Source organism: Glycine max, chromosome 8, assembly GCF_000004515.6.
Source record: "Glycine max cultivar Williams 82 chromosome 8, Glycine_max_v4.0, whole genome shotgun sequence".
Classification (NCBI taxonomy): domain Eukaryota; kingdom Viridiplantae; phylum Streptophyta; class Magnoliopsida; order Fabales; family Fabaceae; genus Glycine; species Glycine max.
The window spans coordinates 10,729,796-10,754,694 of record NC_038244.2 but is presented as its reverse complement, the minus strand read 5'-3'; the positions used below and the strand labels follow the sequence as shown (position 1 = coordinate 10,754,694).

General features: G+C 33.3%; 1 protein-coding gene and 1 long non-coding RNA gene across 3 annotated transcripts; one reads left to right on the top strand and one right to left on the bottom strand.

Annotated features, from left to right (window-relative positions):
* The first annotated feature begins 6,417 nt into the window (after window positions 1-6,417).
* Window positions 6,418-17,697, top strand: LOC100794002 (protein CELLULOSE SYNTHASE INTERACTIVE 1). 2 transcript variants are annotated; one of them, XM_006585228.3, is made up of 8 exons: window positions 6,418-6,534; window positions 6,930-7,028; window positions 7,961-8,034; window positions 8,300-11,357; window positions 12,101-14,645; window positions 15,658-16,112; window positions 16,819-16,935; window positions 17,204-17,697. In XM_006585228.3, exons 2-8 carry the CDS (start codon window positions 6,963-6,965, stop codon window positions 17,342-17,344), a joined length of 6,456 nt encoding a protein of 2,151 aa, XP_006585291.1. In that variant the 5' UTR covers window positions 6,418-6,534; window positions 6,930-6,962; the 3' UTR covers window positions 17,345-17,697. The 2 variants fall into 2 exon arrangements, with proteins under 2 accessions (XP_006585291.1, XP_006585290.1); XM_006585227.4 differs by having other exon boundaries at window positions 6,482-6,614.
* Window positions 17,698-23,652: 5,955 nt separating this feature from the next.
* Window positions 23,653-24,164, bottom strand: LOC121175297 (uncharacterized). The gene is made up of 2 exons (XR_005892558.1): window positions 24,002-24,164; window positions 23,653-23,926 (listed from the first exon to the last, which is right to left on the bottom strand). It is a non-coding gene; the product is annotated as an uncharacterized lncRNA (long non-coding RNA).
* Window positions 24,165-24,899: the final 735 nt, after the last annotated feature.

Here is a 24,899-nt window from a genome sequence, read left to right as displayed (position 1 = left end):
ATATTTTAATTTATATTATAGAAGTGGATTATGTTTTCTATTTTTTAATATTTGTATTATGCGTGCACTATAATTAACCAAAAGTGGGTTTTTTTTATTGGTGGACTTCCATTAGTTAGTAGCTAGGTAAATCCGAGAAACTAAAAGTGGGTTAATTTGATTTCATTTAAATGTTCGGGGTTTAAATAATTAAACTAACGAATCTTAATATATCATTTTATGAATAAATTTTTTAGCAATATGAAACGATGAAAATAAATAATGTTTTTATAAAATTGGATAATATAAAAATTATTTTTCAAAACACATCCTTGCACACCTTTTTCATTTTTTTTTTTGTAAGGGAGTGTAAAAAAATTCTAAATTAAAGTAGATCAATTTTTTTTTTCATTCCGGAGAAATTGCATATTTTACCATGTATAATTTGATCATTGAGTCTCTAAGTGTATGTGTTGGTAGGGTGAAAAAAAAGAGATGAAAGTTTTAAATTAAAATAGAGAATAAAAATATAGTTCCTACGAAATTTTATTATTTGTTTCACTTAGTTTTCACCTTCTTTTACTTCTACCAAAAGGATCCTAAGATTTTAAAATTCTTATTATAATTTGGATCGATATGTTGGGTCGCAAAATGTTCAGGAATTTGATAATTAATCTGAATTTCGATTACAGATACACACCACCCAGTTGTTTTGACCTTCAAAAATAGAAACAATACTTATATGCTTCTTAAATTTTTAATTACATAGTGCTCCTTACTTTAAGAACTTATGTTTGAATTTTAGGCCTGCTGTAAGTGGCCTTTTAATTTCTTAAATGCGCCATGTCGTTGGGAGGGGAGCATCATTGATGCGAAGACGGACTTGATATTCTCCCACCCTAAACTATTGAATTATTGCTAATTTTAATTTTTTTTGCAGTCCTCTAAGCTGCTCACACTTTTTTAGCACTAGCACAAGAGAAATTATTTAGAAAATATATAATTTGAACAATCCCACATAAAATTAAATGAGGTATAATTGCTTTTGGAGTTTTCTTTTTTATAAAAAAAAGTATGCAAGTTCCAATGCATATAACAATCTCTATATATAATCGTATAGATTATGTCAACCCAACCTTGTGGCCTAAAATTTTTGTGTCGTGGTTGTTTCTTCATTCTATTATAGTTTCATCATCCTAACAAAAATGAGGATAAGAAAAAGACTATAAACCTACTAAACTAACCCCGGCCCTAGCTTGACGTAGATGGACTTAATTCGGGTCAACAAAATGGAACAACTAATTGATGCTATCCAAAGCTATTGAATTACTTTGTTGATCATTGTTTGGTTTAAGTACTTATCAACGCAAAGTCATATATTTTGTATTATGAATTGCTACAACAAAATAGAAAAAAAAAATCCTTGCACCAAATAACCGTTATTCAAAAAACAAAAACATTATAGTTAATGGTGTTTTTCTTTGCACAATGACTATGATGAAATTTAAATCTAAGATTTCATACATACTACCTTAAATTTAAGATGCCATATAAATTACTCAAATCTCCCACCTTTAGACTTACCCTTATGAATTTAATGAAGTTTGATCAACAAAATGAAAAGTTACTGGTTTAATTAAACTATTTATATAACATATCTTTACAATATTTTTTCCTCTCAAAAAAAATATTTACAACAATATTTTTTATTTTATTTTCTCCATTTACAACAATAGTCTCATCTCACATTTTTCTCTATTTTTATTTCTTATCTCTTTTTTTATTGTATAAATTTTTGCATAAAAATATTATATAAATATTTTTTTTTTTTGCAATTTGTGTTTACCATAAGAAAAGGTATTATCAGGGAGAAGGATTTCTCTTTTTCTTCATAATTTAAGAAGGCAATTGGTATGAACAAGCTTCAATAGTCCTATCAATATTCACGGTGATAGAAGCAGACAAACGAATAACGTTATATTCTTTTTCTACAGATTTTTCAAATACTTTATGAGTATCAAATAAAAAAACAAATCATGTTTTTCAAATATATAAAAAAAATAGTTAATATTTTCTCTATTTTGCTAGTAGGAAAGTTAGTAAAATGTTATAAGAGAATTTAGAATTAGAAAAAAAAAATACTTTTCAGGAAATTAAAAATAGAAAACATTAAAAAAATATTATGATACCCTCTCAACATAACATCTAAACATAATTTTCAATAAAATATTTTTATGATTAATTCATTTTTTAGGTTAACGAGATCCTGGTGAACCTTTCTTTATTATCAGGGTTGTGCTGTATAGCCGAATATAAAGTACCAAGATATTTGTTGTCCCTGATTATATCTCTAAGCAAAATATTTTTAAGGATGATACAAGTCCCATGTCATCACCAACTTCCTTTCCATTTTTCTTATTACCATTTAAATTACTTTTTCAATTTTGATTAATTGATAAATAAATTTATGCAAATAACATTAACTTTCTTATGTTATATATAAAAAAACATTAACATTCTTAAACATTTTAAGATTTTTTTAGTATTTTCAAACAATTCCATACGAATACTTGTTAAAGCAAAATCATAAAAAAATGCTGGTCGCATATGATAAATATTATTATTATTTTAGAAAAAATGGTATAGCATGGGCACATCTTGGAACTACCACGGGGCTAATGATATGTTGGAGCTGTCAACAAAAATTTAATTATTAAAAAAATTACCATATATATTCAAACTACAAATAATTTTATTTATTCATAATTAGTTTCTAAGTGTTAAAGATCTCCTTGAAGAGGGTTGTTCACTAAATGAAAAAAATTAGTGTTATATATATGATTCAAATCCATGTTCACAGAGAAAGGAAAATTTTATACCAGATTTTTAACCACACTTATGTCAACCACATTGGTAATACACCATATAGATTATTAACAAGTATAAAAATGTAAATAAGTTGATTGTTTTTTTTATAAAATTATTTATCAAATGATTAAAGTTAAAAACAATAATTAAGCAGAATATGACAAGGAGGAACGAAACAACTGCAAATTCAATTCATCATTTTCTTTTTTATTTATTTAAAAAAACACATTTGCACATGAGTAAACTAACCATCCAACTAACGAAGACCCCTGCTGATTGCTTTCTTGGTTTTTCCTTTTTAATATAAAAATATAAACTTCGGTTGCATGTTTTCAATCATTTTGATGTTTTCTTATTATTATATTATTATCTCCAAGTCCAGAGTCCAGTATCTCAATCACTGATTCTTAGTGTTGGTGGTGACATTTCAACTTCCGTTGATATTAGTATTTTAGGGAGTAGAAAAACGTAGGCCCTCTTCATAAAATGTAAAATAAAAATATAAAGAATGAAATGCAGAACTCCCCTTATTTAGGGCTTGCACTTACACTCTGTTTGTTTAACGAACTATCATGAGATTATTTTTTATTCAACTCATTCAAAATTTTGATAAGAATATTTACTTAAACTTAAACTTAATTCGATAAAACTCAAGAGCATATGAAATGAAATTGAACAAATTTCATTGGTTACCACAATATATTAACTTTATTAAACAATTAAAAATACAATTAAGATATATTTTATAAAATACATTTCAAAATAAATAATATTAATATTGTTTTGAGATGAACTGAGGGCGATGATTGCACAACTCCTCTTATGAGATTTTCATGTCTCCAACTATTTGCATCCATATATCCATAGAGAGTTTGTGTGCTTATAGGGTCTCCAACACTCAAATTAGAGTTAGATTGCATGTATAATTTAAGTGGCAATAATGAGTCTTATTTATCTGATGTTTGATGAATCCATCCTTTCAAATAAGAGTATGAATCTCAAGATGTAATGCCACTCCAATTGTATACAAATTTTTGCGGCTGCAAAAACTCTTTGGTGTGACAGGGGATGATATAATATGATTGGTAACGATAGATAATAATTTGGTCACAATTCTTATGATGAAAACGATGATCAATGAAAAAAGTTATTAAATTCTTTTGTCTATGGTTTAGCCAAATACTTGGCTTTGTTATTTCTTCAAAATAAATATAATTATCACGTTATGTTATATAAAATACTATTTATTAAGTCAATTTTTTTTATTATTAATACAATTTTTAAAATAAAATACTAAACTAAAAAAATAATTTTAATAATTTTATTGGGTTCCAACAAGATTATTTCTTGTGAAAAATATGCTATATCTGATAAAACAACAACAACAACAACTTAATACATGTCTGGAATCCGTCAATCTGATTTGTAAAACTAATGCATTAATTAAATTGAGATAACATTAGTTTAAGAAAATAAAACAAAACAAGTGATGATTGTTTTGATATGGTAACTGGTAAGGGGTCCCAATCATATTAACAGCAAATGCTTACGGGGCGCAGCTCCTACTAACATGACTCCCTACTTGCCACTTAATTTGATTGCATAATAATATCTAACCTCTTGACATTCCAGCTTCTACAAATTAGTAAAAAATATAGTTTTCAACTTATTATAATTTGCTTGTCTTTCAGTCTATAGCGGCGAACAATAACACCGTTTTTTTTTAATCAGAAAATGCTGTTATTGCATTGTAGGCACCAAAATCAGACTTTCTATTAGTATATTTGTAATTAATTAGAAAATTCTTTTAACATATGTCTTAATAAAAATAATTATCGCATTAAATTTATTAATTATTTATATTATGATTCCAAAATCATTCATTTTTTCTAATATATAGGGAAAAAATTAATACATCTAATTTTTTTAAAAAAATCTTAAAAACAAATTTTTTAAAATAATATCATAAGTAAGGACTGTGGAAATAGTATTTTGATTCCGTAAGTTAACTGTCCTGTCCTTCGCTGCATCAATGCATTGAGGGTGTGTTATCGTTTAGGAAAATCGTAAAATGTAATTCGATTTTTTTTATTAAAGAGAATATTACATGTATTATGTACTGCAGTATTTTTCAATAAAAAGAACGTATATTTCAACCAACAAATTAAGCACACTGAAAAAGAGAATAACTAAAGGAAAAAAAAAGAAAGGGAGACTTGAAAATTGAGACAGTTCTTTAATGGTCTTTCCTTTCTGGTTGGTTAGACTTGGCGGCAGTACTGGGTTTGGCTCAACTCAAACTCAAACTCAATTCAAACCCATGTGATGAACAATTAAAGTTAGGTTCCTCGTGGATATCATTGCATTTGCTTTGGCTATTCTAACAAGACTAAATCCGTGTAATAACATATTTGTTTATGGATCGAGGTTGCAAGAGACATTAAAAAACGAGTGCATTATTATGTGATAAATCAGGATCATTGATGTAAAAACATATATAATTTGACCTAAAATTGAGAGGCACACAATCCTTCGAGTAAAAACTAAAAAAGTTGAATGAGGATCAGAAAAAAATAGTAATTAATTAATATATAATGACTTAAAACTGAGAGAAAATATAGCACTCCAACCTCAAATCAAATAGAAAAAGAGGCTTAAAAGGTCAAATTCATGTTAAAGTCGAGTTGTCCATTTGATGAGTAGGTGATCTGGGATGCAATTTTTAGCAACACATTGCCTTATAGTGATAGTTTGTCATGTGACTCTAAAAGACTAAAAGGATGTTTAATTTGAGTTTATTGGACATCTGCATTTCTTGAATATAGAGCAATATCAATTTTGTATCAATTAACTGCCAACTTTGTATCCGACTATATAACATATAATGTCTATTTACCTTAGTTGAGGTCTATATTGGAAACATCTTGTTCAAATGTTTCAAAGAGGATGAATCATCACCTAAATAGTCAAGGTCTTATTGCATACATCTCATGTAGATGTTCCAAAGAGATCGAATATTGCAGTCAAGAATTGAAATCCGACCTTAGGTACATTGTGTAGATGTTTCGAGGCCCAATATTGTAGTCAAGATCCAACATTAGATGCATCCGATTAGATGTTTCAAGCAGGTCGAGCATCATAGTAAGGATCCAACCCTAGATATATTTAATACAGATGTTCAAAGGAGATCCAATATTATAGTCGAAGTATTTTCTATTTTTACATATAGTTATTAAAATATCATCTTATTTTTATTTTTTTCATTATCAAATGTTTATATAGATTTTTTATTTTATTTTAATGTTATGTTGAGAATTGGATTGTTACAATTTTAATTTTTTTTAAAAATATACAACAAAGAAACACAAATATAGAGTGTGATAAAATTTTGTTAACCCATGGACCTACAAAACAGTAAACTTACAAATTAAGAGAAAAATAATTTTTTTAACACATGGATCTAGTAGTGGAGGATTCAGATAATTATGCATGAAGACTTATGTTTCATTTATCATGGTTAAAAGATAAAAATTAATTATTTATATAAAAAATATGAAACCAAACATGTCATTAGACCTTTCATCTCCAAAATTTGACTCACGTGGAGTGTGTGAAGTCGACGCTTAGCTGTCAGCTAATAAGCTTTGGTTTGAGGCTGAACTTGGCACTGTCGGTGTCGGTGCTCCGGTGAGTGACGGCGAGATCCTCAAAAACAAAAACACTTCCTACTACTTCCTATCCTTCCATCTCATTGAAAAGTTGAAAACGTAAGACACAATCAAAACTAAAAAAAAAAAAACAATAAATAAAAACAAAATAGAATAAAAAAAGAAAAAGGTACAACCAACTACATTTGTTCCTCTTCCAATTGTGTCGTCTTATCTTCTACGAAACCCATACATAGATGCATGTGATTGTGATGTGCACCTTCTTCTTCTTCTTCTTCTTCTTCTATTCCACTCACACCATTGCTGAATTCTTCGACATTCATTCATCTTCTTAACCATACTCCACTTCCACTCATACCTTACTTACTTACTATATTGGATCTGAATGAATCAATGATGCTTTGTCTCTTCCAGATCTGAACTTGTTCAACTCAAACTGAACCCCCCATGGCTACCTCACTCGCTTGGAGACTTGCTGCCAACAATGGCACCACCCTTGCCGCAAATGATCTGGTACCTTCTTCACTACAGTATCATCTTTGTGTTCTGTTGTGTTGTGCCATTACTCATATCTTCACTATTTGATTAGTTAAGCTGAAAAAGTGTTGTTGTCCGCGTTTGCATGGGGTGGAGTTTATGGATCTTGTTCCCATTTATATTTTCTGTGCATTGCTCTGTTGTGCCGATGTTTTACTCTCATTTTCTACTGGATGTCAGACAATTCTAGGAAGTATCATTGAGGATCACTCATTATTGGAACTTTATAAGAACTATGGGATTTAATTATGCTAATATTAAGGATTTCCTTTTGTTTTTAGCTGATTAGTGATTCGTATGTTAATTTGTCCCCAAGAAAGTAGAAACATGTTTGTGGCTGTTCTTCATATTGAGGCGTGTACAGTTTCATGACTGTAGCATGATTAACTGTGCAACAGATCTTGTGGGATGCAGGGCATAGGTAGAAAATGGAAACAAAGGATGGGATTTATAAAAGAGTTAGGGCCTGTTTGTGTATTTTACTTAAATGTTCATGGGTTTGTTAAGATATGTGGTTCTTTGCTGATATCTTAAGTTGCTGTACGATTTTCTCTGCCTTATGTAGTTATGTATTGCTCAATGAGATGCAAATATGCAATACTAAAGGATAAAAAATCAGCTGTAGTGAAACCAAAAGCAACAATTTGAAAGTCTTCATTATCTTGATAAGGAATGCAATCAGACTGTGATATATATTGGTTCACCTATCTTCCATTTGAACTTGATGTCCCATTTCATCTCCTCTTTCTTTTAGGACACATTACTTTGTTATCCATCCATCACTGACTTTATGTTATTTCTCTGTTTGTGTTTATTTTTGTTGTTTCCGATGTTTTAGTTGAAGTTTTCATAGATATGCTACATATCTTGCCATATAACATACCCCATTGTCACTCTTTTGATTGCAGGAAAGAAATGGTGACGGGAGGACTCAAGATTCAGAGCCCCCAACTCCACATTCTGTTCTGAAGATGGGATTGAGGTTGGCTACAACTTAAAACTCACCTAATAAAGTTGTCACACTACAGGAACAATGTGCAACCTGATAAAATTATTGATTAATTGCTTGCAATGCTGCCAGAATAAGTGATAGTAATAATTGCTTGCAGCCAAATAAGCTAACAGTTTAACCTGTGAGAATGAACTAAGAACCATGTGAATTGATGCTTTGATTTATGGACTATGGAATTAAAAAATGTGCGAACAAAATTTTGGCTTCTTACATGTTTTACTGGTTGCTTTTGCAGAGAGCGTAACAGCAGCATGGAGGATCCAGATGGGACATTAGCTAGTGTTGCCCAATGCATTGAGCAGCTGCGTCAGAGCTCATCTTCTGTGCAGGAGAAAGAGTATTCCTTAAGGCAGTTGTTGGAGCTTATAGATCTGCGTGAAAATGCTTTTAGTGCTGTTGGATCTCACTCTCAGGCAGTTCCAGTACTTGTTTCCCTTCTCCGGTCCGGTTCATTGAATGTGAAGATACAGGCAGCAACTGTCTTGGGCTCCCTTTGTAAAGAAAATGAGCTAAGGGTGAAGGTCTTGCTTGGAGGATGCATTCCTCCATTGCTTGGTCTACTAAAGTCCAGTTCTACTGAAGGCCAAATTGCTGCTGCAAAGACTATTTATGCTGTCTCTCAAGGTGGTGTAAAAGATCATGTTGGTTCAAAAATTTTTTCAACTGAAGGAGTTGTACCAGTGCTCTGGGAGCAGCTGAAAACTGGCCTGAAGGCAGGAAATGTAGTTGAAGGTTTATTGACTGGTGCATTGAAAAATCTCTCCAGCAATACTGAGGGATTCTGGAATGCAACAATACGAGCTGGAGCAGTGGACATATTAGTGAAGTTACTGGCAACGGGACAGCCTAGCAGTTTAGCTAATGTGTGCAATTTACTTGCTTCTGTAATGGTGGAGGATGCATCTGTTTGTTCAAAGGTGTTGACAGCGGAGGTGACAAAACAACTTCTGAAACTATTAGGCCCAGGTAATGATGACTCTGTTAGAGCTGAAGCAGCTGGTGCTCTGAATTCTCTTTCTGCCCAGTGCAAAGAGGCACGGCGAGAGATAGCCAATGCTAATGGTATTCCTGCTTTGATTAATGCTACCATAGCTCCTTCCAAAGAATACATGCAGGGTGAGTGTGCTCAAGCATTACAGGAGAATGCTATGTGTGCTCTAGCAAACATCTCTGGGGGTTTGTCTTTTGTCATATCTAGCCTTGGCCAAAGTCTTGAATCATGCACCTCACCTACCCAAATTGCTGACACATTAGGAGCTTTGGCATCAGCTCTCATGATATATGATAACAAGGCAGAATCTTCCAGAGCATCAGATCCTTTGGTTGTCGAGCAGACATTACTCAAGCAATTTAAACCTCGCTTGCCCTTCCTTGTACAGGAACGAACCATTGAAGCACTTGCTAGTTTGTATGGAAATTCCATACTTTCAAATAAACTCGCAAATTCTGATGCAAAACACCTGCTTGTTGGTTTGATAACAATGGCAGCTAATGAAGTTCAAGACGAGCTTATAAAAGCTCTGTTGACACTGTGCAAAAGTGAAGGCAGTCTATGGCGTGCACTTCAGGGCCGTGAAGGGGTTCAGCTATTGATATCCCTTTTGGGGCTTTCATCAGAACAGCAGCAAGAGTGTGCAGTTGCCCTGCTTTGCCTTCTATCATATGAAAATGATGAAAGTAAATGGGCAATTACTGCTGCTGGTGGCATACCTCCACTTGTTCAAATTTTGGAGACAGGATCTGCAAAAGCAAAGGAAGATTCAGCAACAATCCTTAAGAACCTGTGCAATCATAGCGAAGATATACGTGCTTGCGTTGAAAGTGCTGATGCTGTTCCTGCATTGTTGTGGCTATTGAAGAATGGAAGTCCAAATGGGAAGGATATTGCAGCAAAGACTTTAAATCATTTAATACATAAATCTGACACTACAACCATTAGTCAGCTTACAGCTTTATTGACTAGTGATCTTCCTGATTCTAAGGTTTATGTCTTGGATGCTTTGAGAAGTATGCTTTCTGTTGCTCCCCTTAGTGAAATTTTACGTGAAGGTAGTGCTTCCAGTGATGCATTTGATACCATGATAATATTATTGAGCTCTACCAAAGAAGAAACTCAGGAAAAGTCTGCATCAGCTCTGGCAGGAATTTTTGAAACAAGGAAAGATGTGCGTGAAAGTAGCATTGCTGTTAAAACTCTTTTGTCAGCCATGAAATTGCTTAATGCTGAATCTGAAAGTATCCTGATTGAGTCCTCACACTGCCTGGCTGCAATATTTCTTTCCATCAAAGAGAACAGGGATGTAGCTGCTGTTGCTAGAGACACATTATCCACCCTAGTTGCACTAGCAAACTCTTCAGTTTTGGAAGTTGCAGAGATGGCCACGTGTGCTCTGGCAAACCTCATTTTGGATAGTGAAATTGCAGAGAAAGCTATTGCAGAAGAAGTTATCTTACCTGCTACTAGAATATTATGTGAAGGCACAATTTCTGGAAAAACCCATGCTGCAGCAGCAATTGCTCGTCTCCTGCATTCTCGGGATGTTGATTATGCTGTAACTGATTGTGTGAATCGTGCTGGAACTGTTCTTGCATTAGTTTCTTTCTTAGATTCTGCTGTTAATGGATCTGTTGCCACATCAGAGGCTCTAGAAGCACTTGCCATCCTGTCCAGGTCAGAAGAGACCAGTGCAAATATTAAATCTGCTTGTGCAGTTTTGGCTGAATTCCCTAAAAGCATAAGCCCAATAGTCTTGTGTATTGTTGATTCAGAGCCAACATTGCAAGATAAAACAATTGAGATTTTATCTCGATTGTGTAAGGATCAGCCTGTTGTTTTAGGCGATACTATCGTGTCAGCACCTGGATGTATATCTTCAATAGCTAAGAGGATAATTAGTTCCACAGATGTCAAGGCCAAAATTGGGGGAGCAGCACTTCTTATTTGTACTGCGAAAGCCAATCATCAGAGACTGGTGGAGGATCTCCATTCGTCAAACTTGTGTGCCGATCTTATTCGGTCTCTTGTTGATATGCTTACTTCTGCACAGCCTTCTTTGGGTTACCTGGATGATGACAACAAGGAATTCATTAGCATATGCAGGTACACAAGAGAAGAGGCCAATGGTTGTGAATCCAACACTAGCACTAGCATTATATGTGGTGCTGACTTGGCGATATGGTTACTGTCTATTCTGGCTTGTCATGATGAAAAAAATAAAATTGCAATAATGGAGGCTGGAGCAATCGATGTTCTCATTGACAGGATCTCAAATTGTTTCTCACAATATTCTCAGGTATTTAAGTGCCTTTTCAGTAAATCCAAAGAAATAGTTAGTCTATTTGATTCTGATCATAGGTAATAAATACTTAATAGGGAAAATCATGCTTTAACCCCTCTGCCTCCCCTCCCTTTGAAGTATTGTCCAAAAGCAACTTTAGTGCACCAAATTAAAATCTTACAATTCATGCAATGATGCAAAGTTTCAAAATCTCCCACCTTATACCCTTGCCAGAAACATTTCATGTGATCATTTTCTCAATTCTCACTTGTACAGAATTTAACAAGTTGTATTTGATATTTATCTTCTGAAACATAATGGTTGGAGAGACACTGAAATCTGTTCAAGACAAAATGAATTTTTGATGTAAAAAATAGAAAATGAAGTGTTTGGATAGGATATGTACTCTTTTAGGTGAATCTTTGTCAAACACAATGATCACAACTCACAAGTTTGGCCAATGACTCATCCGTTGTCAGTTTTAACTAAATTATTATCCACTATGATGTTTTATGTTTCTTCTAGGACTTCAGGGGGTGGGGGTGAAAGGTTGTATGTTTCAGAATCGTAAGGAAAGTTAATGTTTTAAACTTGATTTAGACAAAAAAAATTCATGTAGATAAACTGTAATTTTTCCTAGTAAATATTTACTTCTTTGCACATTAAGGCATCCTTAGCTGTAAAACTGAAACAATGTTACTATATGACAATTATTTCTGTATATAAACCCTGTTAGCTCCCTTATGATGAACATGCAGATTGAATACAAAGAAGATAGCAGCATGTGGATTCATGCTTTGTTGTTGGCAATATTATTTCAAAATAGAGATATCATACGGGCACATCCCACCATTAAATCTGTACCAGCACTTACCAGTTTATTGAAGTCAGAGGAATCAGCAAACAAATATTTTGCTGCACAATCAATAGCTAGCCTTGTCTGTAATGGTAGCAGGGGAACACTTTTGTCTGTGGCAAATTCTGGGGCAGCAGGTGGACTTATCTCTTTGCTTGGCTGTGCTGATACTGATATACAGGATCTTCTGGAATTGTCAGAGGAATTTTCTTTGGTGCGTTATCCTGATCAAGTGGCTCTTGAGAGGTTGTTTAGAGTTGATGATATAAGAGTGGGAGCCACTTCTCGGAAGGCAATACCTGCTCTAGTTGATCTGCTCAAACCAATTCCAGATCGTCCAGGAGCACCATTTTTGGCACTTGGGCTTTTGACTCAGCTTGGTAAAGATTGTCCTTCAAATATGAGTGTAATGGTGGAGTCTGGGGCCTTAGAGGCACTTACGAAGTATCTTTCACTGAGTCCACAAGATGCAACTGAAGAAGCTGCTACAGATCTGCTAGGAATCCTGTTTAGCAGTGCTGAAATACGAAAACATGAATCAGCATATGGTGCTGTTGCTCAACTTGTAGCTGTTCTACGTTTAGGAGGAAGAGGAGCAAGGTATAGTGCTGCAAAAGCCTTGGAAAGTTTGTTTTCTGCTGACCACATTAGAAATGCAGAGATTGCTCGGCAAGCTGTTCAACCATTGGTGGAGATTCTCAGTACCGGTTCAGAAAAGGAGCAGCATGCTGCTATTGCTGCATTGGTTGGGTTACTGAGTGAAAACCCATCAAGAGCACTTGCTGTTGCTGATGTTGAGATGAATGCAGTGGAAGTTCTTTGTAGGATCATTTCATCAAATTGTTCAATAGACTTGAAAGGGGATGCTGCTGAATTATGCTGTGCTCTTTTTGGAAATACGAGGATTCGGTCCACAGCAGCTGCTGCATGCTGTGTCGAACCACTTGTCTCTCTCCTTGTGACTCAGTTCAGTCCCGCTCAGCTTTCAGTTGTCCGGGCATTGGATAGGCTTGTTGATGATGAGCAACTGGCTGAATTAGTTGCTGCACATGGTGCAGTTGTTCCTCTTGTTGGTCTACTGTCTGGTAGGAACTATATACTTCATGAGGCTATTTCCAGAGCTCTGGTCAAGTTAGGAAAAGACAGGCCTGCTTGTAAAGTGGAAATGGTGAAAGTTGGAGTTATTGAAAGCGTACTTGACATCTTACATGAAGGACCTGATTATCTATGTGCAGCTTTTGCTGAACTGTTGCGTATATTGACCAATAATGCTAGCATAGCTAAAGGACCATCTGCTGCTAAAGTGGTTGAACCCTTGTTTTTGTTGTTGACAAGACAGGAATTTGGGCCTGATGGACAGCACAGTGCATTGCAGGTTTTGGTTAATATCTTAGAACATCCACAGTGTCGTGCTGACCATTCATTGACTTCTCGCCAAGTTATTGAACCACTTATCCATTTGCTTGACTCTCCAATTTCAGCAGTGCAACAGTTGGCTGCTGAGCTTCTTTCACATCTACTTGTAGAAGAACGCCTTCAGAAGGATCCAGTGACACAGCAAGCCATTGGCCCTCTCGTTCGAGTTCTTGGTTCTGGTATACACATATTGCAGCAAAGAGCTGTAAAAGCCCTAGTTAGTATTGCACTAACATGGCCTAATGAAATTGCTAAAGAGGGTGGTGTTATTGAAATTTCCAAAGTGATATTGCAAGCTGACCCTTCCCTTCCTCATGCTTTATGGGAATCTGCTGCCTCGGTTTTGTCAAGTATTCTGCAGTTTAGCTCTGAATTCTACTTGGAAGTTCCTATTGCTGTATTGGTAAGGTTGCTTCGATCAGGCTCAGATAGCACAGTTGTTGGTGCTTTAAATGCTCTTTTGGTGTTGGAAAATGATGACGGAACTAGTGCAGAAGCTATGGCTGAAAGTGGTGCTATAGAGGCTCTCTTGGAGCTCCTACGATCTCATCAGTGTGAGGAAATTGCTGCAAGACTTTTAGAAGTATTGCTGAACAATGTGAAGATTCGAGAAACGAAAGTAACAAAGTCAGCTATCGTACCATTATCACAGTATCTTTTGGACCCACAAACTCAAGCACAGCAGGCAAGGTTGTTGGCAACTTTGGCTCTTGGGGATCTGTTTCAGAATGAGGCTCTTGCTCGAACAAGTGATGCAGTTTCAGCTTGTCGTGCTTTAGTGAATGTGCTTGAAGAGCAACCAACAGAAGAAATGAAAGTTGTAGCCATATGTGCTTTGCAGAATCTTGTGATGTACAGTCGATCAAATAGGAGAGCAGTTGCAGAGGCCGGTGGTGTTCAGGTTGTATTGGATCTGATAGGTTCAAGTGATCCAGAAACATCAATTCAGGCGGCAATGTTTGTTAAACTTCTCTTCTCAAATAATACTATTCAAGAGTACGCTTCTAGTGAAACAGTCAGAGCAATTACTGGTGAGTTTTTCTTTGCTATTCTTGCAGTTTTTACTGCTTGGCTTATTGAGCATCTTAATACTTTTTTCCCCCTTCAAAATTCCTACAAAAAGCTGCATAATAACATGCCCTCATTTTACTTTCTAGAAAAGGCAGCCTTGATACTGGTGTAAAGAGAAAACCTGATTTTATTGGAATAACGAAAGTTTTAGAAACTGAACAAAACAGATATTTAAACAATAGTAACAATTAGTTCTTTGACAGTAGGAGTGAATATAAGTGGTGAGTCTTTGTGTGCATTTTTTATGATAATTTTATGCTGGTTTAGTTATAGTTAAAAGTTAAAACATAATATTGAACATTTTGGGAAAGTTGGAGTTATAAGGTTGGCTTGGAGTTGGAAGTCATGGGTTTGAATCCTCCCACTAACAAAAAATTAACAATTAACAACTAACATTTGCCAATAAAAAAACATTTTGAGAAAGTTAAAAATACACTAAGTTAGGGAATACACTTCTACTTTTGTTCGAACAAATTGACATAAAATGATCTTTTTGCTATTTTTGATGTTATGATGAACATGGTAAATGATTTTTGCCTTGCTATCATAAAACAAGGCATAACTTGATTGCTAAAAAAGAATTATATCAAATACCATTACATATGAAGAACAAATCTTTTGATTAATAGAAGAGCTAATTTTTAATTGATTGTGCACCTAAAATTTATGGAAGGAAACATAAATTAAAGAACTTGTGTCCTGTGAACTTCAATCTATTGTCACATTATTTAAACATCAAGACTGCAGTTGTGCTTATATAGCCTCTTGTAGCAAAAATAGACACTTATTGCTTTTTAAGTATTCAATTAATGTAATTTGAACAATTACAGATTGCACTTCAAAGCCTAATTTACATGTATATAGTTGCAGTTTTTTCACAGAATTGATTGATGAACAATGGTGATTCATTTAAGCAGAAACACATCTACCCCTCCCCACTTTATATTTCTAACAAGGTTTTTATTCTTATAGCCGCTATTGAGAAAGATTTATGGGCTTCTGGAACTGTGAATGACGAGTATCTGAAAGCCTTAAATTCTCTATTTACCAACTTCCCAAGACTTAGAGCAACTGAACCAGCAACCCTTAGCATTCCCCATCTGGTTACAGCCTTAAAGACAGGTTCAGAGGCTTGTCAGGAAGCTGCATTGGATGCACTTTTCCTGCTCAGACAAGCTTGGTCAGCATGCCCAGCTGAAGTTTCTAGAGCTCAGTCAATTGCAGCTGCAGATGCAATTCCATTGCTGCAGTACTTAATCCAGTCTGGGCCACCTCGGTTTCAGGAGAAAGCAGAATTTTTATTGCAGTGTTTGCCAGGGACATTGGTGGTGATCATCAAGCGTGGTAACAATATGAAGCAGTCTGTTGGAAACCCAAGTGTTTACTGCAAGCTTACACTTGGCAACACTCCACCAAGGCAAACCCAGGTCATTTTTTTATATTTATGATTTCATATTTTTCTATTAGCTTTGAATCTTTTGTGTTGTTATGGGGAAGAGGGGCCACTTGATTTTGTCTGTGTATGCACTAGGATCCAGTGACATGGATATAAAAGTACATTTGGGTTTTGTCTCTCCATGTCAGTCATCTACAAATTTAACCTATGAATGTGTTTCTTTTGAATGACTTAATATTATCTTCCTCTTCTCAATGAAAACCATGTCAATACCAAAAATACTCAATTTGGATATTTATTTTTAGAGCTGTTTCCTAGATAGAATTTCAGTTGATCATCTACCTATTCTGCTGAGGTTTTGCTACACATTTATTGGCAGAATAACCGATTCATTTCACTTAACCAAAATCATTTTTTTTCTGTCCCTTTAGAATAGGTTTGCCTTAATTGTTGGTTTAAAATTTTTCTGGTCCCTTGCTCTTGGGCATCCTATCTAATGCCACTTCCAAATTGTATTTTGACCTTGAGTTTCACGATGTACATGCTAGAGTTCGAAGCTTGTTGAATATCATAAAGGCAAAGAACATTGTGTTTTCTGCTGAATATATATAAAATTGAGGTTTTTTTTTTTATGGAGCTTTATTTATTATTATCACATGTTGCATGCTGTATACTCTTTTCCTGAAAAAGTGAATATACTAAATTACTAATATCCTTTATGATGATGTGCTGATCAGGTGGTTTCAACTGGCCCTAATCCAGAGTGGGGTGAGAGCTTTTCATGGACCTTTGAAAGTCCTCCAAAAGGCCAGAAGCTTCATATTTCTTGCAAAAATAAGAGCAAAGTGGGAAAGGTAAAATGTGCAAAAACATGAACTATATGCACTGTATTCATCTTCAAATATTTTGTTTCTAGGCTTCACTAACGAGTGTCTTAAAAGCACTAATTAAGAAATATTTAATCGGTTTTATTAAATATTTTTAATTACTTTAAAATAAATATAAGTTTATTAAATGTCTTTTATCTTTGTTTTTCTTAATCAGTGTTTTAAGACCACTTGTGTGCATTTGGTCTTTGTTTTTACACTTCCACCTGACCCCTCTTTTGTGATTTGATGACAGAGTAAATTTGGGAAAGTTACAATCCAGATTGATCGAGTGGTAATGCTTGGATCAGTAGCTGGAGAGTATGCTTTGTTGCCTCAAAGTAAAAGTGGCCCCCCACGGAATCTAGAAATAGAATTTCAGTGGTCTAACAAGTGATACCATCCAGCTTTCAAATTGGAACGTTAAAGATCAAGCTGGAAAGAAATTTTTGGATTTTTTTTTTATTACACCACATGTATATAGCTGTTGTTTATTTTTGGTCAAAACAGATTCTTTTGTCATAATATTCTTTTGTAACTTGATCTTTCATTCCTAGGATAAACACTAGGAGCACGAAGATCAGGCCAGCTTCGAGTTTCTTGTATGATTCTTTGCTTGTTGTCAATTTAAAGTGATATAGCGAGTCTGTTTTTGTCTTTTTTGCTTTGGGGCTTGTATGAGTACGACGACTTAGTATAATTATTTGACGCTAAATTGAATGTAAAATAACAGTGACAAATATTGTCGTACTTGTAGTGTGGATCCATAATGGAGCTTGTGCTTGCCTTTACTTTTGACTGCTTTATGTTTTAGTTTTACCCTGTTTTGTTTTCACACATGTACGTATAAGCATGCATAGTATTTAGCAAGAGGTAAAACAGAGTTAATCTTGATTATATAGTTACATATGGATGATTAAACTTTTTTAAATTTAATTTTGATTATCCATTTTGATCGCGTGCTCAAAATTTACTCTTTTTACACTTATATTTGTATGGTAAGCAGCATACATTATTTTGATTGCGTGACCAAATTTTAATTTGATTTTTCATTTTGATTATACCAATTTAAAATCCAGAGTTCGTATTCTATGGCAATCAGGTGGGTGTGGATGGACTTCCAAAGTGATTTATCTTTTTTTCCCCCTCTTATGCCATTTTTTTGGTAACAACTTACGTAATTTAAGATAACTTTTAGAGAGATTAGTACATACTTCCCTAAAAATTAATATATAATATTGAAATTATTTTGATGGATTTTTGTTGTTCAACTTTTAATATGAATAACTTATCACGGATTGGATTGCTAATGTTGTGTCTGTTGAGGGATTCCAAACAATAATAAATTACTATCCTATTAGGCAATTTAAAAAGAGACGGCACTTACGCTTTGAGACAGATGGTAGTCGTCTTTAACATTAGACATTTTAGGTAAATAGACTTGTGTTAACTCGTTGGTAAGTGTACCAAATCGTCACAAGTTCTCGGAAGTCCGAATGTCGAATCCACATGGACTTTGTTTACACTTAGATTAGAATATTTAATTTGTGATAAAGATAACTACCTCTACGAAATTCAAATAAAATCTAAATCTACTAAATCTAAATACTTACTCCTAAAACCCAACAGCAGTACGATAATGAACAACTACTTCTAAGAAAACCAACAATAAAAATAGGAAATAAAATCTATATATTAAAATCGCTAAAACCTGACAAGTTTAATTAGCCTAGATATATGAATTTTGGATTTGTGTGTTATCAATACCAATGAACTAATTTTGCCCCACATCTATCCATCTACTTGTCCCCGATGCCTCATGATCACAAGCCTACCTCAATTACCTATCTTCCAAATGCCCTTTTGCGAAAACTCAATAACTAAGATGCATTAAGATTACATTCTAGATGTTTGCTAAAGCATGGACATTGGGTCAATGCGAGCCCTATGATTTCTTTCTTTTATTGTTCTATTAAGCGTTACCCTCTCCCGAGTGGCCTAACCCTTTAAAACCGATTCACGCATTCATTCTTTATTCCTAATTAGGCTTTACCCTCTCCCGAGTGGCCTAACCCTTAAAACAGATTAAGTATTCATTCCTTACCCCTAATTAGGCTTTACCCTCTCCGAGTAGACTAAACCCTAACAGAAAATAAGGTCCGAGATAACTCTTGAAATGCTCCATGAGGGTTTTACAATGAGAAACTCTTGAAATGCTCCATGAGGGTTTTACAATGAGAAGGGGGTAAAAGAAAGGGAGTAGATGAAACCCCTAGGAGAGGAGTTCTGTGGTGGTGTCTTCTGTCCACTAGCTCTCTATTTATAGCTGTTGAAGTGGGCTTTGGGCCTTTGTAGGCGCGCTTAGCGCGACACCCCGCGTTAGCGCGTATACTTCCTGGCCCGCTTAGCCCGTGACGCGCGCTGAGCACGCGTATTGGGCTGAGCCCTCTTCAAATTTTCTTCTTTTCTTCAATTTTTCTGTCCTTTTTGCTTGTTACACCTTCAATTTTTATATCTGCGATCAAAATTCGAAATTAATTAAATTTTTTCAAATTGAAGCATAAATAACTGCTAAATAATTAATTCTAAGTTAATTTGAGACCGATTTTTCACTATTAATTCACTATTATTTAGCCGTTATCAACTAAAGAATTAATTAACGAAGTATAAACTTTCTTTCCACTCATAACACAAAGGCAGCAAACATGGTGAGCAAATACCATATACGTGGTGTGACATATTTGGGCGAGAAAAACACTGCTAGAATGACATTGTTTTTTATTGTATTATAGGAGTATATGATATGATGCATCAAATGAATCCTAATGTGACAAAAGCATGGATCCATGTTGTGGTTTTGACAAAAGCATGAAATGTGACAAATTGAGGAGTTCATTATGTATAATAGAGGGCAAATCCGAATGATGATCCTAGAAAGGAAAACCCGATTGTGACCATTAGCGAATCCATGAATATTGCATTGCGTTATACTCTCACCTAATTCTGTTTAATATTGCGTGCCAGCTGAACTTTACGTGTATTTTTATTTTGTTTCTTCCATAACCAAAATGATTCATTGGACAACTGGTTCACAACATTTAAGAGGGAACAAATAACCATTGAACAGTCTTAAAAAAAAAAAACCCATTGAACCAACTTGAATGCGTTTCGCAATTTGATTATGACCTGAGATTGAGGGCACCATTTACACACGTTATAGATATATATGTGATGTTGACTTGTATTTTTCCATTTTCACTCATGAAGATGCTACTGCATGCTAAGGTGTTATTACTCATTCTGAGTTCTGACCTTTAAAAGACAGAAAGGACGGAATAAATTAAATTACGGTTGTATGATTTTAATATCAAATCATGTTTCATATATATAATTACTTTACATTTAATTATTCATTTTTATCGTTTCATATACATATATTTTAGAATTTATAAGTTTGATACATTACTTAGTATAAATATTTTTACACTGTCTACTAACTGTGTCATTTTATATATGATTTTTAAAAGTAAATATTACAAAATTGAGAATATTATCACATATAGCTATCCAGATTAGATAATATCGTAGTCGTGTAAGAAAAAACTTTTACATTGTTAGGATGTGTTAGTTTAGGGGCAAAAAGTGAAAGAAAAAAAAAGTAAAGGAAAAGAAAATGGAAGAAAAAAAATTAAAGAGTAAAAGTAAAATAATTTTTTAGATTGTTTGGCAGGGAATAAAAGAAATAAAATAATTTATTAAAGAGATGCATATGGTTAAATAATTTTAAAAAAGTTTAAAGAATGGAATTATTAATTTTAAGCAAAAAAAATTATGAAAAAAGAGTTGATCTTATTGAACCAGGACGAGGCCTCATTCTTAAGGAACATGATACTTATCAAAGCTGAGGAAGAATAAAGTACAATATAATGAAGAAGAAAAAAAATACATTTCAATACTTTTTTCCCCTATACTTTATCCTAATTTAGCACACGATGTTAAGAAAAGTATGAGAAAAAAAAAGACGTTCAAACTTGATTTTTCTAAACAAGTGTGTAATTAAGTGATCGTTCTGGGAGGGGATTGGGAAGAGAAAACAAAACACTTCTTGATGCAGCCTTTAGCTGCACCTTCCATCCCCATTTCCTAAAGTAGTTCCTTTTTCTCATAATAAGAATATAGAATCCAAAAAGAAGAAAATAAAATACAAAAAGCTTGATGCAGCTTTCCCTTGTTAGTACTCTTCCTGTTTCCTTCAAACACGAACATCCAAAAGATATATGAACAAGTAATTGCTAATATCCTATCCCCACATGTCAATATGCCATTCTAGGCACTGCATTCCAAAGGTTTTTTTTTTTTTTTTTTTTCTGTTCAAGAGAAAATCATCATCAATAGAGAACCCGATAAGAACATATAATTGGTTTGATCTTTACAAAACTATAGGTTCTTCTTCTTCACATTATCATTGTAGTAATAATAATAATAATAATAATAAAGTTTAATTTGTTATTGTTGTTGTCCTTGAGGTTAATTTGAACGGTTCATGCTCCCACCTAAAAGCTGGCTATGAGGGACGTCAAAATGTTGACATCTGTGTTTGTTACTTTGATTTCAAAAACACGTGCTTATATATAGTTTATGCTAAATTTTTTAGCGTATGTCACAGTTAATCCACCTCTAGCTAGTGGCTAATGTTTTATATTTCTGCCACTAAAATTAAGATTGCATTGATGTTCTGGTGTTATGATACTTGTTTCTCTTCTGAGTTCCCACCTAGCTAGCTACCATATGCTATGAGTTCATTGGTTTAGTTTTTATTTATTTTTTTGTTTGCCTTTCTCTTTGCATCCTACTTTTCCCAAAAGTGAGAACTTTCTGTGCAGTGTTGCTTTGAAGTGAAAAGGTTCTCATGCAGTTTGGTTAAATTATTCAATTAATTGCTTCATTTGGATCCCGTCTGAAAAAATATATATAAGCAATGAAAGTTGCTGTTATGTTAGCTTTCGTTAAAAAGCATAATTGACTAATCAAAGCTAATAAACAAGAGGATAATTTTATTTTATTTTTCTTATGAAAACAGAGATTATTTATCTAGCACCAAAACCATGGTTGCCCCTACCACCCCGCTCTTTATGCTAGAGAGAAAAGAAAATATAGTACTTGAAGATATAAATATTACTAATTAATTTAATTTTTTGAAATTATAAAAAAACTATTTTAGTTTTTAAACTTAACTATTAGTCATTTTACTTTATTTTATCAAATGATGAATGATGAGGTTATATGTTCTAATCCCAATCAGACTTTTTGTACACAAAAGAAAATAAAAAATAATGATCTTTTTCTTTTATTATTCATCACTTTTTCCACAGAACCATGATTAATTTTCATGGATACTCACTCTAATAAGACTTCAAAGGTTATCGGTTTTAGTTTTTTTTTTATATAAATTGAACTCAAATCATATTAAAAAGATTTATAATAATTCATACAAGTTATTCAACTCAATGAAATAATTCATTTTATATATTATAAGATGTTTTCACAATATTTTTTTCGTTGATGTTTTCACAACTTAAACCTACAACATTCAATTCAATTCTCCACCAAGTCTTAATCCTCCCAAACTATGAGCCATTTATTTTGGAGAAAGAATAACCAGGACTTACTATAGTGATGGCTTTGTCCATATGTATCCACTATCTATCTTTTAGGTGGAGGCAACAATTTCATTAGTGCATCGACACTTTTGAAGAAATGTTTATTTTAGGTATATTGATCCATCAAATAATAGACTAAGTGACCAGTCATATACTAGAGTAGAGTCTATCACTGTAGTAATACATGCATGGGAGTGTATGATTGAGAGGAAAGATATGTTCATGGGGTTGGTGAAAAGAATGGGGCTTTGTTAAATCACATGCATTCAAATGGATATCTACTGCCATAATAGCTGTAAGAGGACAAAACCAAACAGAGAAAACGACATGCTACGTACATTTATTATGTCTTATTTATCCATTTGTTATTATGTATGTTATTATGTGTTCGAAAGTTTTAAGAGACAGGCATCAGGACATGCTATGAGTCCAGCGACATGAATAAATAAATAAAAGGGTAACAGTGTTATATAGTTCTATATATGGAAACCAATTATTGAAACTAGTAAAATAGGTAACAGGAAAGCCAAAAGAAAAGAAAAAAAAAAGAGGTTAAGTTTGTAATGATGTACTTGTAAATTAAGTGCAAACAAACTGATTAATTTTTCCCCTTAGTTTCTCCCGTTTTTGACGAGAGAAACCATAGTAACGGACAGGAGATTCTTAGTTTAACACATTATTCAAAATATAGTATAGATATTAAAAGATATGCTATTTAAAAAAAAACTTAAATTTAGAATAACTAATTAATTAGTTTTATTGTATTTCCCCCCTAATTAAAATAACTAGTTATATTTTTTTAATACAATAACAACAATAAGATTAGAATGAATAAAACTTATGACCTTGTGCAAATTACCTAATCCTCATCGGTCTATTTGATTTATAAGTTATTATAAATCTCATCATACTTGCCTTTGATTTGATTCTTAATATGATTTTTTTCCAACCCTCCTTCGTTAGACCAAAATTATTAGAAATTAATTAATTGAATAATTTAAGCAAACTACATGAGAGCCTTTTTCACTCTCGATAACAATGATCAAATATCAATCAATATATAAGAAAGGGAAGCAATTTTATCAAACCACTGATCCTTTCCTTTTCTCCAATTAAACCTTAAGAACCAAAAAAATTAAAGATGCGTTTTTTTTTTGGGCTGAGAAGGGGGATCAAAGAACCTTCCAAAACAGTAGACTTCCTCAGATTGTTGGATTAAAATGATTTAAATACTCGTTTTTGAATTCATAATTGTGCAACAACACCTCGCAACAGCTGTGCTGTGTATGAATGCTCCCAACCAAACGCGTTCGTGGCTTCTGTCATTGACCAAGAATTTGTTACAAAAACAACTTTGTAAAGTATAATGAATCATTTGAAATTAATAACTCAACTCTTGCCCTCATTGCTAATTATACTGAATCGTAACATAACAGCTCTGTAGTGGTATTCAACTTATGAAGATGATGAATTCAGTGTGCGCTGAAAGCAAGAATAATATAGACATCAAGCATTTCGTCAACCATGGTATTCACGAAAAAAAAACGCAAATGTGATCCGACATTTGCATCAAGAGCCAAAGATATTCTATAGGGTATCAAAATATAATGTGTATTTGGTTGTCAACTTCATTGGCTTTAACGTGGAGTGAATTGCAGTGTAATTGAGATAAAAGAACATATAATACATGCAATATCCTTCAATTACAAATGATTATCATATCACAAATTTATTGATTTTTATGATAATTATATTAAAAATTATATTAAAAGTAACTTATGATTAATTAACTGTGTAATTTTCTTCAGTATATATGTACTAAATTCATTTTTTAATTAATTATTATATATGCTATTTTATTTTATAAAATGTAAAGAAGTTGAATTTATTTTTCTTCTAGGCTTTTAAGAAGGGCGCGGCATGTAAGGCTGGCCATTTTTACTTTTTTCACAGAATATTTCCTTTTTAAAAGGGCACTATGGTTTAAATTTTCTCCGGTAAGAATCCTCTTCTTTTTATGTTAAGAATTAAGAGAATTATTTTTTTATTATCATGATATTGGTATAATATTACAAAATTTGGCAATTATTGTCATTTTAAAAAAATCTAATTATCTTTATTAATTCTCTCATCTCAACTATTTTTATTTTTTTTTCATTCAGGGTACTCCAACTCCTCTGGAACATCAGTTTTACTTAAACTATTTACATATTGATGAGAGAACCCATTTTATGAACTAGAATTAATTAATAAATATCAGCCAGCAATGTATTGTTTTCAGGTTATCGTAAG

What these genes read in the sequence shown, in the direction of transcription:
- LOC100794002 (XM_006585228.3), top strand. Translation starts at nt 6,963, where the DNA reads ATGGCTACCTCACTCGCTTGGAGACTTGCTGCCAACAATGGCACCACC. An exon ending in CCCTTGCCGCAAATGATCTG is followed by an intron (nt 7,029 to 7,960) that starts GTACCTTCTTCA and finishes TTTTGATTGCAG; the next exon opens with GAAAGAAATGGTGACGGGAG. An exon ending in AACAGTCAGAGCAATTACTG is followed by an intron (nt 14,646 to 15,657) that starts GTGAGTTTTTCT and finishes TTATTCTTATAG; the next exon opens with CCGCTATTGAGAAAGATTTA.